The sequence below is a fragment of the Acomys minous genome (genome assembly GCF_964271855.1).
Source record: "Acomys minous genome assembly, chromosome: 3".
NCBI classification, from domain to species: Eukaryota; Metazoa; Chordata; class Mammalia; order Rodentia; family Muridae; genus Acomys; species Acomys minous.
The window spans coordinates 43,633,101-43,649,324 of record NC_140485.1 but is presented as its reverse complement, the minus strand read 5'-3'; the positions used below and the strand labels follow the sequence as shown (position 1 = coordinate 43,649,324).

At 47.4% G+C, this 16,224-nt stretch overlaps 1 protein-coding gene across 3 annotated transcripts; it reads left to right on the top strand.

Moving 5' to 3' along the window:
* The first annotated feature begins 1,920 nt into the window (after nucleotides 1-1,920).
* LMO2 (LIM domain only 2) lies at nucleotides 1,921-14,001 on the top strand. 3 transcript variants are annotated; one of them, XM_084774978.1, is made up of 4 exons: nucleotides 1,921-2,061; nucleotides 2,808-3,027; nucleotides 8,359-8,574; nucleotides 13,006-14,001. In XM_084774978.1, the coding sequence occupies exons 2-4, from the start codon at nucleotides 2,987-2,989 to the stop codon at nucleotides 13,223-13,225; spliced, it is 477 nt and encodes a 158-aa protein (XP_084631104.1). In that variant the 5' UTR covers nucleotides 1,921-2,061; nucleotides 2,808-2,986; the 3' UTR covers nucleotides 13,226-14,001. The 3 variants fall into 3 exon arrangements, with proteins under 3 accessions (XP_084631104.1, XP_084631102.1, XP_084631103.1); XM_084774976.1 differs by lacking the exon at nucleotides 1,921-2,061 and adding an exon at nucleotides 2,118-2,668; XM_084774977.1 differs by lacking the exon at nucleotides 1,921-2,061 and adding an exon at nucleotides 2,121-2,566.
* The last annotated feature ends 2,223 nt before the right edge of the window (nucleotides 14,002-16,224 follow it).

The following is a 16,224-nucleotide window of genomic DNA, read 5'->3' as shown; positions in this document are numbered from 1 at the left end:
TCGATTCTAAATGTTATACTTAAATTTGGGTGACTTAATTGCCCATAGAATAGGAATGAAGTCCCACCAGTAGGCAGTAATTTCTTACAGCCACTGTGTGTGAAATTGAAATCTTAAGATATCATCATATCAAATATGCACCTTCTCGAAGAAGGCTTTCCCCAAAGAGTTGTGAAAGATAAGAAACTGACCCAAGGTCACATGCAAACCGTGCCCCCCCCCCAACACATTCAGGCCAAAGCAGAAGTATAAAGAAATCTTTATTCCCTGGACTTGGCCATTCCACAGTTACCTTTTGGAGCCCAAGGAGATATTTATTTTAATAACTGATTCCAACCCCATGGAAAATTGGAGCAAGGAAAGTGGTAGCACGCACACACACACACACACACACACACACACACACACACACACACACTCTCACTCCATTCACGATCCATGTGCCATACATGAGGTGCGTAGCTCAGCCAATCCTTACACCAACCCCTCCAAGTATGTGCCATTATTCCTATTTTACTAATGAGGATGTTAAGAATGTAAACTTGCTGTTGAGCCTGGTTCACAGGATGGTTAAAGGTGGGTTAAAATATAGGCAGACTCATCAGCCACTCTCTTTATAGTGTGTCTTGGGGGCAGTTTTCCTAGTCACATGAGCTGGTAAGTATCTAAATCAACCCCAGGAAATCTGGTCCCAGAGTTTCAGCATTAAAATATCACTATTAAGTAGATAAACTACTAATCACAACCTATGTATTTTCATTGTTTCTCTTTCTTCCTTTGGTTTTTGAGACAGTGTCTCCTGTAGCCCCCACTGGTCTTTAATGATGTAGGGGAGGATGACTTAGAATTCTTCTCCTCCTCCTCCTCCTCCTCCTCCTCCTCCTCCTCAAGATAGGGTCTCTATGTGTATAGCCTTAGCTGACCTGGACTTCCATTGTACACCAGGCTGACTCGAACTCACAGAGATCTGCCTGCCTCTGCTTCCCAAGTGCTGGGATTAAAGGCATGCGCCACCACGAGCAATGCTCATTTTCACCTCAGACAGAAATGAAAGTAGAACAACAAGTTATGTATTTATCATATAAACATTGTAAAGATTTTTGGTTTTTAATTAAAAACAAAACAAAACAACAACAACAACAAATCCAAGGACCTAAATAGGAGAATGCCTTTTTATATATCGAAGGTGGGTTTTGGACCAACACAAGGGCATGCACACAGGTTACTACTCGTGAGAAATCATTCAGGATTTAGCTCTGTAAGAGGAATCAAGGGATTAATTTCTGAGTTCCATAGTCATCTTCCAGGGTGAGCTGGTCTAGGCTGCGCAAAAACAATCTTTAGAATGGGCGTGAGATGCCTATGGCCTTGATCCAGGCTGTCCTTATTTAACAATGGATTCTGAAAGCACTTGGGAGTTTCCTCTTTACAAGCCCGAAGACTGGCATCATCATAAGCTAACGGGCCTTCTGAACTCAGTTTCAAGAAACTCGAAGTCTAGAGGAACCCAAGTTTTTCTTCCTAGAAAAGCAGTTAGCTAGAGTTCCCTCTTCCCTTTTGCATTTCTTTCTCGTTCAAGAACTTGTCTTCAAGCTTGAAGGGGCAGCCTGTTTTTTTCTTTGCTTTATATAGGGCAAAAATTAGTAAGTAATAACTGTAAGGTCCTTGAGTATTGGAAAGGCACTTCCTCTGGTCCGAGTACTGCTGGCACTTTACAGAGATAGCCAGCCTAACCACTGGAGTCCGCTCTTTGAAAGATGCTGAGGGAGGGAATTCTGCGGCTAGCAGATGGAGGGGAGACCAGGACAGCGTGGTCCCTCCCAGCCACCCTCCCCACGGGATTTAGCTGCCCCCAGCTCTGCTCAGGCGCACCCAGCGCGTGAGGTCCCTGATCGCACAGCTCGCGTGTCCTCTCTGGAGCGCAGTCGCAGGCGCTAGCACATCGCCAGCAATAGGCGCGCTGTCCGAGGCATCGCAGAGCACCGCGGCGGTGGACTTGGGACCTCGAACCCGAGACGAGAGCACTCGAGCCAGTAACTAGCTTCGCTTGCATTTCTGCAGGTGCTTATTTCACATTCTTGTCTTTTCTTTCTTGCTGGAGCGGCCGGGTGGTTACTTTCAGCCTGAAACGAAAAGGGAAAGGCAGAAGAAGGGGAACCCTGAAAAGGATGGTTTAGTGGCAGCCCAGCTTCTTGCCCCTGGAGAGGCGCTCAAGGGAGACTCTCGGTCTCTGCCGCGGGCCCCTTTAAGAAGCCAAGTCTGGGCTGTTGCTGCGGCTGCTTCTGCTGCTGCTGTTTGGATTGCTAATCCCCAGGAGCCCCGTTTAAAAAAAAAAGGGAAGAAAAAAAAGGGGGAGGGGGCGGGCAGCTGTCTCTTTAAATGTGATTTCCTTCTATTGTATTTGAATCGTGATCAGGAAAAAGGAAATGAAACCAGAGACAGAGGGAAGCTGAGCGAAAATAGACCTTTGCAAGCGAGGAGGGAGCCTGGGGAGAGCCGCGCGGTCCGCTCCCCGCCCCCAGGCCGCCGCCCCCTTTCTGCCCTCGGCGCCCCGACCCCGGCGAAGGTGCGAGGGGCTCGGGGTGACCGGGCGGAGCCGGCGACTGCGCGCGATCGGGACCGGGCGGCGGCGGCGGTGGCTGTGACGGCAGCGGGACCGGGATGGAAGGTTAAGTCCTGAGCAGCAGCGGCAGCTGCGGCAGCCGCCGGAGGGAGGCCGGGCTGCTCCCCGGCCCCCTGCCTCGGCCGCCCGCTCAGGGCAGCCGAGTGATTAGCTCTCTCTCTCTCTCTCTCTTTGGCGTTTGAAGGGAGCGCAGTGACTGTCCTTGAGTGTGGAGGGGCGAGATCGCCCGCGGAGCGACCAAGCAAGAGGAGGCGCAGGAGCGGCGGCGCCCGAGCACCCGAGGGGGTCCGAGTCCAGGCAGCCGGCCAACCACGCGCCACAAAGGGAGCGCCCCTAACCCCAGGCACGCCGCCTCCCTCCCCAATGTCCTCGGCCATCGAAAGGAAGAGCCTGGACCCCTCTGAGTAAGTGTGGCGCTCTTGTCCCCGCACCCCACTTCGGGTCCCAGGCTAGGTGCGAGGGGCTAACTCCAGGTGCGCGCCCGCAGGGTGCCCTTGGTCCCTCGGTGTCGCAGGGGCTCCCCTGCCTCAGGGGTGACTCTGGAGACACGGAGAAGGACTGAACCGCGGAAGCAGTAACTGAGGTCGGCCGGCGAGCCTGCGGATTGCTCTGGGCTATCTGGAAAGCTCCCCAAACCTTCACCAGGGCCAAAAAGTTTGCCCAGGAGCAAGCTCCCAGAGCTTCAAAGCACAGGTGCAGGGGCAGGAAGAATGGAGGGCTGGATTCTGCCTCCTCGCCTCTTACCCTTCCTCGGAGGGTTCCCTTTCTTTTGGTCCATTTGGCCCTGAAGTGGGGGGTGCACTCCAACCAGAATGTCCCTGGGGTCCCTGACAGTTTCCTTCCTACCCGGCTTCAAGTAGCACGGCTGTGGGCAGTTGATGAGGTCCGCCTGTCCACCTGGGAACTGGTTCTGGCCTCCAGAGACTTCTAGAATAGCTAATTCAGAGTTCCTCCGGGTACACGCTCGGCCCTCCCTGGAGTCTCCTAGTGTGGGCATGAGAACCTCGAAAGTCAGTGCTTTTTTTTTTTTTTCTTTTTTCTTTTGGTCTAGGTATATTTTTCTGGGGAACAGAATCTCATGGAATTCTCCGAAGGGCTTGAGGTCAGCGAGCCAGAGCTGTAATGAGCTCTGAGCTTTGCACTGGTCTGCAAAGAGCATCCCCAGGCCCCAGCCCATACCCTAGCCCACTCTCTAGTCTTAGCAAGGGGAGCCGTGAGCGCTTGAGGTATCATTATTTTCACGTCCACGGAAATGCCCTTTTAAGAGTCATTAGCTGTCTGGTTTTGAGTTTTTATTCCTTTGAAGTCCCCATCTAATCCTTTGAAGGGATTTGTTAACACAAGACCAAAGGAGTTGGTTAATGACTTGTCCATTTGGGCTTTTAAGACGCATTTGTTTTGGTGGCTCCCCCACCCCCTTTTCTTTTCCTGCTTTAAAATAATTGTGCTTTCCTGCTGAAGTTCCCCACTCACCTCCTCCTTCAATTTCAGCCTTCTGTGGTGTTTATTTACCTGGGTTTTACCCTCAGTCCACAGCATTAAAAACCCAGCGTGTTCTCATAAAACACAGGAAGTCCCACGATCCAGCAAGAATATAAACATCACTCTTCAGTCTTGAAGGTTAAGACACCAGCTCGGAAAGGAGCTAGGTTTGTTGACATGAAGACCAGCTTCCTTAAAATTGCAGGAGAACAACAGCCCTTTATAAAAAACAAGTCGGTGTCCATAGCTTGTTCCCTTTTAAAAATAAATTTAGAAGAACATCTGAGCCCTGAGATTTCAGAAGTTGGACAAGACACAGTACTAGACGGTGAGGGAGTCAGGCTGGTAAACTGGTGTTGACAGCTTTTCCATCAGCACAACCTAGCCACAAATAGAAGTTCAATCTACAGAGTTCGGCTCCTTACCAAAACAGTTTATTATTAAATTGTGTGTGTGTGTGTGTGTGTGTGTGTGTGTGTGTGTGTGTGTGTGTGTGCATCTGAGTGCAGGCACCCTGGAGGCCAGAGATGAGGGATCCCCTAGAGCCAGAGTTACAGGTGGGCTGTGGCCCACTGTTTTGGGTGTGGAGACCCCCTACTTGGGTCCTTTGGAAGAGCAGAAAACACCCTAAACTGCTGAGCCATCTCTCCAGCCTGAGGGTTGGGTTCTGTAAAGGAAGTTTGCACTTTCCGAAATTTGTGCCTTTCCCCCCACCCTGAGACTAGAAAACCAAAAGGTATCTCCAGGCTATAATAGTGAGTGCCTAGTCCAAAGGCCTGCTGACAGTTCACCTTTCCCAGTATGTACCTAGTGAAGGGAGGCTGCAACTGAAGAGGGACAAGCCAGGTGGCAAAGGTGGGCAGAAGATTGCCTCCCCCCCCCCTTTTTTTAAATTGTTGAGAAAGTTTGACAGAAATCAAAGCTAAAGAGATAGGCTGGTGGGAGAATATCAAATATTAAGTTAAGGTGAATCTCATTCAGTCTTTGGCTTGAATTGCTCATCAGCGATAATGTCACATCGTCGTTAATTATAAAAAGACTGAATCAGTAGTTTGTCCTGTCCTTGTCTGCCCTCAGACCGTCACGCCTTTTCTTACTGCAACTCACTCTACTCTCAGCAGCCTGACTGTGTGCTTGCTCAAAGCCAGCTTGGGCCTTTCCCATCACAGCTCCAGATTCAGATCGGTGCTTGCCTAGATAGGCACAAGGCAGAATGGACACAGGAAGCCAGAATTCATGAACATAGATTTCCTCTACTGTGAGATTGATGAGCACACGTGCCTCCCCTGCAGGTCACTTTAATTCTGGGGAATTTTGTTCCAGCTAAGTGCAGATTCTTCTCTTCTACAGTTGGCTGGTAGTAACATCAGCCGTCTGCACATGGAGCATGATGGGATATCTGTGGGCGGTTTTAAAAGCCCAAAGCAGGACCATGAGCTTTGCAAAGGGAAGAGATTTGGCTCTGAGTTGGTGCAGTTTAATAGGTCAAGGATCTTTAGCTACGTTTCAGATTGGAGGATGGAAGTGCTCGCATATGCTCTGTGGAAACAAAGGCTCTAGTAGTGGTTGGTTTTGTATTTCAGTTTTTCGAGACAGGGTTTCTGTGTAGCCTTGGCTGTCCTGGACTCACTTTGTAGACCAGGCTAGCCTCGAACTCACAGCGATCCACCTGCCTCTGCCTCCCAATTGCAGGGATTAAAGGTGTGCGCCACCACGCCCAGCTTATTAAAAGTCTTTATGATTTTAGGCCATCTCACCGTAATTCTATATACACGAGAGGCTGAGGCAGAGTAATGGAACGTTCCAGGCCAGCCTGTACAATTTAGTGAGATCTTGTCTTAAATTTTAAAAGGAGGAAAAGGGTTTGCAAGCTGCCTCAGTTGCTAAAGATGCTTGCTACCAAGCCTGATGGCCTGAGTTTGATCCCCAGAATCCTGAGTGCTGGAATTAAAATGCTTAAGACCGTCTCCAGCTCTTACAAAGACCCAAGTTCGATTCCCAGCACCCATATTAGGTACTCATATCTCCAGGGTGTCTGATGCCTCTGGCCTTCTGGGGCCAGACATACAATTAAAAATAAAAATAAATCATTAAAAACAATACAAACAAGAGCTGAGAAATTAATCTCAGTGGTGAAGCCCTTGCCTAACATGAGTAGGGACCTGGGTTTGATCTTCAGCACTAAAACAACAACAACACAACCTCCCAAGACTTAATTTGCTTGTTTTTTTTAAAGAAACTGGCCTAGGCTTCAAACTTCCTGTTCTAAAAGAAGGCAATTTGTTTATTTTATGTGACAATGGTGGATTTGGTGTTAGCGTTTAGCTAAGTATTTACAGCCGATGCCTAATGGTCTCCTAGACAGAGCCACCTGAAGATGTTGGAGTGCTGTATAAACACACATTCTCTGAGTCTCATTGTCTCTAATTATAATGTGCCAATTAGGCCACAGGGTTACTTGGTGAAAGTGCCAAATAAAAGGCACAGACTTACTGCCCCAGGGCACCCAAGAGGAAACTCCACTGAGCGTTTCATAATAGGAATGAAACCAATTTTAAAAATCTTCTTAAAAACTAGATATATTTTTAAATAGGTTTATTTGAATAGCACTCCAGAGAGCACTTGTTAATTATTACTAATAAGCAAGCATTGAGAGGGTTGAGTGTTCCCTGTCTCCCACTGATGTCACAAACATCTCTTCCATGTCCATTTTCTCTCAGGAAAGTTCTATCTTCTTATATGTAAAACAAAAGTATTCAGGTCCCAGAAAGGCAAAGTAAGCCAAAGGATAACCTGTTGGAACTGGCACTTTCCCTCCGCTATGTGGGTCCTGCAGATCATCAGGCTTGCTGGCAGCAAGCGCCCTTACATCCTAATCAGCTCGCTACCCCCTAAATATAACTTTAAATGAAAAAACACACCCCTCAGGCTCACTGTGAACAAAGTGCCCAGATTGAGATTTTGATATCAATTTAATTGCCTTCCATTCCCTTTAAGTCCGTGTTTGCCCTCTCCTCTACTTTCTTTACTAATTTAACTTTATTCAAATCATTTTAACTATTGAAAAAAAAAAAGGTTGTGAAAAAAATCTCACTGATGTCCTCTATTTGCTTAAGAATGGCATTGTGGCTGGGTGTGGTGGTGCACGCCTTTAATGCTAACACGTGGGAGGCAGAGGCAGGTGGATTGCTGTGAGTTTGAGGCCAGCCTGGTCTACAAAATGAGTCCAGGACAGCCAAGGCTACACAGAGGACCCCTGTCTTGAACACCCCCACCCCACAAAAAAAGGAATGGCATTGTGGTTCAGATTTCTTCCCAAATATTCCCTCAGCTCTATCATTTCTTCTGTTGTTTTGTTTTGTTTTATTTTTTGAGACAGGGTTTCTCTGTGTAATAGCCCTGGCTGTCCTAGATTTGCTTTGTAGACCAGGCTGGCCTTGAACTCACAGAGATCCACCTGCCTCTGCCTTGGAGTGCTGGGATTAAAAGCATGTGCCACCCCGCAGTGCGCCCTTGGCCTCTCAGTGAGGCTGATGGGGAGCATGAAATTTTGATCCTTCAGCATCAACCTCTGGATTGGCTAGAGTTATGCCCCCACTTTAGGTGGTCCTGGAGAGTTGAACCTAAGGCCTCTGATGTGTTAGGCTGGCTCTCTACCCATGAAGCTAACTCTCCAGTCCAAGATGCATTCAGAAAGTAAGCTGGAATGCAAATGTTCAATCTCAGTAATTAGACATTGATGGAATTTTTCTATTTTGGAAAGGAGAAGGCAACCTAACAGAATTTTGATTCCTTCTCTGCTGTTGATTCTGTGCCTTGGGAAGGGCTCAGTGGGATGAATTGAACAGATCATCTGTAGATTTTTTAGCACACATCAGTTGCTTTGGTCCCAAGTATGTTTTCTGGGATTTGTCAGTGCCTGTGTCCTGGGAGGGTTGGAAAGACAGAAGAGAGTAAAAGGGGAAGGCAGAAGAAGCAGAAGGGATCAGAGGTGTCCACAATGGTGCTGGACTGTAGTCCAGGGTCCAGCGCCACCTGCAAGAGTCTTGGCCACCGCCTGGCATCCTGTCTTTTGAGTTTTTGAATGGTAAGGTCTTCATCTAAGGTTGGCTGTCCTTAGATAGGTAGCCCTTTCTCCCTACAGTGCTGGAAGGAAACGTAGTAAGGTTCCCCATTTGTCATAGAGCAATTCCTGGGACCTTGTGTTTGTCTCTCTTTGGTGAGTTATCCCTAATGCTTGGCCTCCTTCCCAGGGAACCAGTGGATGAGGTGCTGCAGATACCCCCATCCCTGCTGACATGTGGTGGCTGCCAGCAGAACATAGGGGACCGCTACTTCCTGAAAGCCATCGACCAGTACTGGCATGAGGATTGCCTCAGCTGTGACCTCTGTGGATGCCGGCTGGGAGAGGTGGGGCGGCGCCTCTACTACAAACTGGGACGGAAGTTGTGCAGGAGAGACTATCTCAGGTATGTCTCTCACACCCCTGGGGCACATCTGGCTTTGGACAAGGGGTCTTTTGCTACTACTCTGGCTCGCAGCCGCCTGCCTAAGGAGGCCAGGCCATAGAGGCTGGGCCTTAGCTGCCTCTGCAGAGAGGCCATGAGCTCTTCCTCTGCCGTGGCTGTGCTTGCAGAGACACATCCCTGAATGGCAAATCCCTATGTCTTTAAAGGTAAGAGAAGAATAAACACAGAATTCAGAATAAAGCCAAACTCCTGGGGTAGGGGTCAGAGCAAAGGATAAGGTTTGGAGAAGCATACATAGGGAAACAGGCAATATCCTGGAAACTGGGGGTACAGAGAGAGTTAATCTATAAGTTTGGGGGTGGGTTCTTAAGACCTCATTTTAATACTTAATAAACAAATGCATATATTTAGATGTCCTTTTGAATGACTTCCAATATTATTGAGAAGAACTTTAAAAATAATTTGTTCTTGCTGGTGAGCCCCAAGCTCTGAGTCTCATAGCAGGAAGATGGCATTCGGTGGGTATACAGGAGAAGAAGGGCCTTGGGTCACGAGGTTTGCGTCACTGCCGCATTGCTTCCTAGTGCTATGGCGTTGGGCAAGGAACACAAGCCTCCATTTCCTGTCTGTAAAATGGGGATAGTGATTGTAGCTACTTCCAAGATTAGAACAATACAAATGAAGCACTTGACTTGGCACATGACTTAAGGGATAGACGTTAGCTGATTTTTATGGCTGACATATATCGTGGTGGCATCCCAAGTTATTTTTCCAATATAATGGACAAGGAGATGGGGCCATGGGTGGGTGAAATAGGAAGTGCACAAGGCCAAGTGAGACAGGAACATTTCCCCTGGATGTGAGTGTCCTGGTACCCAATGAGTGTCTTTGCCTGGCATGTTCTAGCATCTCTAGTTTCTGTATTAGCTGCGTTGGTGGTACCTCTGCACCCTGTACTGGCAGGTCCACTCAGCTGTTCAACTGTCAGTTCTTTGTCATCCTGCTGTGGCAGAGGGGCCACCAAGCATGCAGCCCCGGTATCTTAGGACCATCTAGCCCGTGGAAGAAGCTCTTTCAGACTCCAGTGCCCTGGGCTGCTGGGGTGGCTCTTCCTCCTGGATTTGTTCTCAGGGCATTGCACACGAGAAATAAAAACAAAACTTCTTGCTGGTAATTCCACAGTTGAAGGGATCTTATCTGTCCACCCTAAGACTGAATTAGCTTTTTCACGCCTACATTCTTCAGTGAAAATCATTGCAAGTGCAGTGGTTTGGGGCAAATAGAAAAGAGAGCAAGTGGGTCTGGGTGTAATTTTGTTGAATTTCTTTCTTTTTTTTTTTTTTTAAGTCATAAGGGAATAGGATGGAGATAAATACAGACCTGGTTTTACTCACCCCAGGCCTGTGAAATCAGCCCGAAAGCAGCTGAGTAAATGACTCCCACTGGGCGCCCGCCTCCATCCCTGCCGAATCATTTGAATCTTATTAAATGAAGTCAGATACAGTAAGGGTCAAAGGAGCCGATTCCTCCCTATCTCCACGGTTTTACAGAACATTCAGGAAGAAAGGCAGCCTTGCCTGGGCTTGTTAATCTTTTCCATTTTCAAAAAGGAGAGGAAAAAAAAAAAAAGTCTGGGAGAGCCCAGTGTTAATTAACTTGTGTCTTGGTGACACGAAATAATTCTTCTCCCCGCTACATTCCCAGGCAACATGTTAATTAACTCTGCATTAGTGCACTCGTTCCCAGCCACCCTTTAATATTTATATTATTGTTATTAAAATGGGCAGCAGAAAGCTTAAGGTGCTGACACCTCTTGACAGAGGAGCGATTTTATTTTTTTCCTTCAGGGATGGTCCATTAGCCATGGACTTGTTTACTTCAGTCCTTTGGCATATCTGGTCCTGTTTTAACAGGGTAAGTTCAGAATGCCTCGGTGGATCCTCCACTGAGGACCAGTCCCTCTCCTATAACTCCCTCCCCCCCCCCCACACCCCTGCTTATGTACAACTCAAACCTGTTACTGTTGCGTTGTGTTGTTAGCATCTGCTTATATGGGCACCCAGCCTTGATCCCCGTGGATCCAGTTTTCATGAATGTTTATGTAGAGCAGTCCCCTCTAGCTTGTGGTTCTGTTTCAACAGCCGGCACCTACCTCTAGCTAGCACCTGTTGTACCCAGAAATAAGCAGTCTCACCAGAGCCTGGTGCTGAAGGCCCATACTTCAGGGGACTCCTCCATCCCTGCAGTTTAGAGGGACCCAAGGCCACCTGAAGATAGGACTTAGACTTCATAAGTCCAGACGTAGGGCCAAAGCTCCCTCAGAGGCTGTGCACCTGAGATTGCTCCTTGGCTCCCTTCCCTCTTTCCCACCTTGCCTGAGGACATCATCAACCACTTGAACATAAATCTCCCCGGTGATCTGCTTCTGGGATATCCAGGCAAGAAATGGGCTCTCTGAGCCAGAGGTTAACGCACACATTAAGTGCAAGTCCTGGCTTACCTTCATTACTGTTAGCATGTGGAGTACCGGAGTTGAAGTGGACTGCCGAGACCTTTGCCTCCAGGCTTGGACTTACAGTGTAAGGCACAGAAGCCTGGAGAGGACCAGGCAGTCACCTGCCCTGCTAGAGGTGGATTCTGGGACCTGAACTTATCTCCCAAACATTATTCTTTTCTCTATTCTACATTAGCTGCCTGATGTGTTGTAATTTGCCCCCTGACTTTCCTTTGAAAAGCTCCCTCCTTCCTTACGGATCTTACATGTCAGGCGGTTAGATCCGTTCAGTGCACAGTGTTTTCTCAGTTGTGTGTTTCTGCTCAGTCCCAAACTTAACTTACTGAAAGGTCAGGGCACCAGAATGCTCTTTCTGCTCTGTGACCTCCGACGTGACAGCTGCCTTCAGCTCTGCCATGTAGGATGCAGTGTTGGGCTTCCAGCACAGAAAGTGGGATCCAGGAGAGAGATGAGCCTTGTCCCTGCTGCTGCTGAGCTAGCTGTCCACTCACAGACCCCTCTTACAGGCCATTCCTTCCAGCCAGATGTTGTAAACTTTAGCACTGTCTTTACTTCCCCGCACATCCTCTTAGGGTGCACCAGATGATTCTCCCATTTTGTAAGTTGGTAAGAACTTCTAATGAGGACAAGCATTTACTGGAAATGGTCATAAAGACCTTACTCAGAAGCTGCATGCTGACACGCTATGCTACAAGCCCCATGTAAAAATGGCCCCTGGAGCAGCAGTTGGGAGCACACCTGGGATGTGTTCGAATGGCCGGTTTTGGCTCAGTCGTTGCCCTCTGGTGTGCTGGCATGCCCTAGGCATCGCACTCACATCTAAGCAAGGTAGATGATAGGATGGCTCGGAGAAATCCAAGGCCAAACTATCTTCTGGCTCCTGTCCTGGGGTTCTTCTATTCTTCAAAGGTTGACTATCCTTAGGCTGTTAGTCCACAATCTGCTGAGCCTTCCTTAGGTGTCTTTGCCAGGGATAGGGATAGTTGAAGATTTGCGTTTCTAACAAGTTCCTGTATGCTGCCGATGCTGGGAGTCCCCAACCAGCTCTCTGAGAACCTTTGCGCTGACTACTGCTAAGTTGCCTCTCACACCCTACCTCTAAGTGTTGCTTGATTAAGTGGCCGGTGCCCCGAGGCTAAGGAAAAACTTGATTTAGATGTGAGAAAAGTCATCTCTCCAGGAGGAGCATGAATGAAGGTCTTCTGTGCATCATGGAGAGATGCTGTTTGTCCTCTGGGTCTCTGAGGCTTGATTAGTGATATTGCTCGTCTCCCGGGATACTACTGTCTCCTGGCAGCTGGGGCTCCAGTGAATGGTCATGTGAACACGGACTTTGCAGATTGGGGGTGGGGAGGTGACTCAAGGCACACTTTCCAATGGGTGAAATTAGTAGCTTCTGACGTGGTAGAATTGGGAGCCTCATACTAATGCCCATGTTGTTGCAGTCCTGGTGCGTTTACCCCTCCAAGGGCTGGCCCCAGCTCCTCTTCTGCAGTGAGAGTGCCTCTGGCACGGCCTGCCGAAGTTCTCACAGGTCACTTCAGTGGCATCTCTTCCATAGCTGGACCACACAGGGAAGAGAGGAATAACAGAAAACAAAACGCCACAGGGTCACCCAGCCTATCCTCTCTGCTTTCAGGGAGAGAGTCATCTGGGTTCAGCTTTTTTGTTTGTTTGATTTTTATTTTTAGATAGCGTATCACTGTATATCCTAGTCCGGCTTGGAACTTACCATCCTCCGGTCTCAGCCGCCTGAGTGCTAGGATTACAGACGCGTACCACTGTATCCGACTAGGTCCAGCCTTTCCTCGGTTTTGTGTGGAGTCCTGATAGATAGAGGGAGGCTGTTGCTAATCCCTTCTTTTCTGTTTTCTCTGCCCCTGACTCTTAGCTTTTTTCTTTTCTTTTTGCCCCAGGCTTTTTGGTCAAGACGGTCTCTGTGCTTCCTGTGACAAGAGGATCCGTGCCTATGAGATGACGATGCGAGTGAAAGACAAAGTGTATCACCTGGAGTGTTTCAAGTGCGCTGCCTGTCAGAAGCATTTCTGTGTGGGTGACAGATACCTTCTCATCAACTCCGACATAGTGTGTGAACAAGACATCTATGAGTGGACTAAGATCAACGGAATGATCTAGGCCAGAGTCCCAGGCGCCTTCGGGGAGGTGTTCAGTGAAGACACTGTCTCAGTGGGATCTTCATTCTTAGGCACTTTGGGAACCTGAGGGTGGGTGAGGCATTTCTCGGGAGATTGTGGACTCTCCCTGGGCTCTAAGACATAGCATCCACTTGACATAACGCAAAGGCTGAGACTTCAGTGACAAAAAGACCAAGCCCTTAGAGAGAATTTATGGTCACAGACTATCCATAGTAACTGACAAGATCAGTGGAGGGGATATTTGGGGACCTGCATGCACTGTGCCATCGAGATAGGCGTTCCCAGCTAGGCAGAGCTGGGTAAAGATTAGACATGACCTTGTCGTTCATGGGCTAGAGATGTGCGATTAATTTCTTCCTGGCTTTGGTGACCACCCTGTTCCAATCACTTCCCCTTCACACTGGGGAAGGACAGAGACACGAGTAGTCATTCTGTTTCTCTTGGTCACCTTCCCATGGCCTAAAGCTCTGAAGCCAAGGGAAACTGCATGGAGGTACATTTCAGTTGGGAATGAAATACGCATCTTTCAACCAGACAAATATTTAAAGCGATGCTGGCGAGTCACTGCTTTTAGACACCTTCATTCCGAGGTGAGGCACCCCACAGATTGTTTCTATACAAATGTAAATCTTAAGAAAAGTCAAAGTTGTTCAACTATTTTATTATCTTAGACTCTATCAAAGTGCTTGTTGTGTGTCATTAAAAAAAAAAAATCTCAATTCTGATGACTTAATAAAAATGACAAGCTGAAGCGTAGTGTTGCTGTCGATGTGAAATGACTTACAATTTAGACTAGCAGGGAAATGGTTTGCTTTTTTTTTTTTTCTCTTGGAAAGGTGAAGTAAATAAGCAATTTATTTCTAGGTCAAATAAAAGCTTCCATTTATTGCAAGGGTTTATATGAGGTTTATATAGGTTTCTGTATTACCGGCAATTATATAACAGGCCATCACGTAGCTCAGAGGGATAGAGAATAATTAAGTTGTTATTGTAAAACGTGCATTTCACTTTGGCCTTGTGTGGAGTGAGTGGAAGGCAGCAAGATCATTGCCTCTGGGAAACTTGTAACCTAGAAAGCACACAAATACATAAAATAGATTCCCTTTGGGAGAGAAGGTAATTACCTGGCTTGAAATGTGGCAAAGATGCTGAGCTTGACGTTTCTATTTTCCAAGATGTGTGTCTCAGGGTGTTTTATGACACGTGGTTAAGAGGACCTTACTTTGAGGATTTAAAGCGGGGCGCCTGGGCTGTGTGTTCACCCGCACCCAACGTCAGGGGGTGTGATCTGACTTCAAGCGCCACCTGCTGGTCATTCCTCAACCCACTACCCTAAGGGCGTCCCTGGGGATGACAAACCTCCAAGAAGAATATACTTTCAATTATTTCATAAAACCGTTGGCAAACAGCAGTGAGTCTAGATCTGCTTAATTATCAAGATGTCAGAAACACGCAGCTAAAGCTATCTTTAATTAACTTGAAAGTGCTTTAACATCTCTGTCATCGGAGCTTTTTTTCTTTAATTCTTGAGAAGGAGTAATGAAGCCATGTCTCTCTTGGCCTGTAAAATGCTCAAAGTGGTTGGGAGATCTGACTGCTTAAGGTGGCCTATTTAAAGTGAATCCAATTATATCACACTGCAGCCTAGGTGGCCGTCAGGTGCTCCCGGGGAGGGGATGTTTGCTCCAACTGCAGTTCTCAAACCGCAGTCCCTGAGCCAGGTTCTCAGCATCACCATAATGATGCTGGAGACAGATGCAAAACACAGAAGCAGAAGCTCAGCAGGGGGCCGTCTGTCCTGGAACAGCCCCTGGGGGCGATTTTGACTCCTGCTCTGGAGTCTATAAATGGCTATTTTGTGTCACCTCCCAGCTAGCAGGATCGGGCATTCTAAACTGTTAGCATTCAGTATGGGAGGTGAAGGTTCACCGCGGAGGAATTCACACGTGTAGGCAGCACTGTTCACCCAAGGGCCTGGAACTGAGCACGTTCTTCATCTAACACCAGTCACAGTTCAGCTTTTAAAAAAAACTTGTGTTCTCCTGTTTAATTATATCTAGTTGAATGTGGCAGCGGGATTAAAAAAGAAATGGAGGATTCATATTAAAAAACTAAAATCTAAGACATTGCCGCTTTAACTGAAGGGCTACACAGTACTAGCACATGTAAAGTCCGGCACGTCACCGTGAGCTGAACCTGTATTTCCTCCGTGAAGGAAGCGCTGGACCAGCCTTTTGCATCTACTCCCATTCCCATGCTGCAGGCTGTCATCGGTATGTGATCTGAGCATCCTTCTTCCACATGACAGGTAAGTAACCCTGGCGAGGTTGAAGTTGCACAAATATTTTCAATCTGTATACCTGTCTTGTTATACTTTTTTTTGCAAGTATGTGTGTGTTCAAATATATTTTGTACGACGTTCGAGAGTGAACCAAAGCCTTCAAGCCTGCTAGGCAGATGCTGCAGTTGTCAGTCTGATGTTTTTAACCACACCAGTGCTGATAGTAATAGTACTTTCGTTATGTAATTGTTTTTCTTAGATCTTGTTTGAGACAGAGTCTCCCTGTTGCCCAGGATAGCCCAGCACTCACTATGTAACCCTGGCTGGCAACTGCTCCTCTTTCTAACTCCTGAGTGCTAGTATTATAGACATGGACCATCACACCTGGCTATACCCAATATTAAATAAAAATGAAATGATCTTCCCCTGGGTAATGTAAACTTTATTGCAAACCCTCAACTATACTACAACTCATGTTAAAATTTAAGAGGTAACTAGACCAGACCTTCACCATCCTAACAAAGTGATCACAGATGCCCTCTCTTTATTTTCTTTCATTTTTTTCCTTCCTTCCTTTTTTTTTAAAATTTCTTCTTTTATTTTCTACATTTATTTATTTTTGTGTGTACGCTCTGGCACCATGGTGCACATGTGGAGACAAGAGGACATCTCAACTCTGGGGAGTCAGCTTTTTTCTG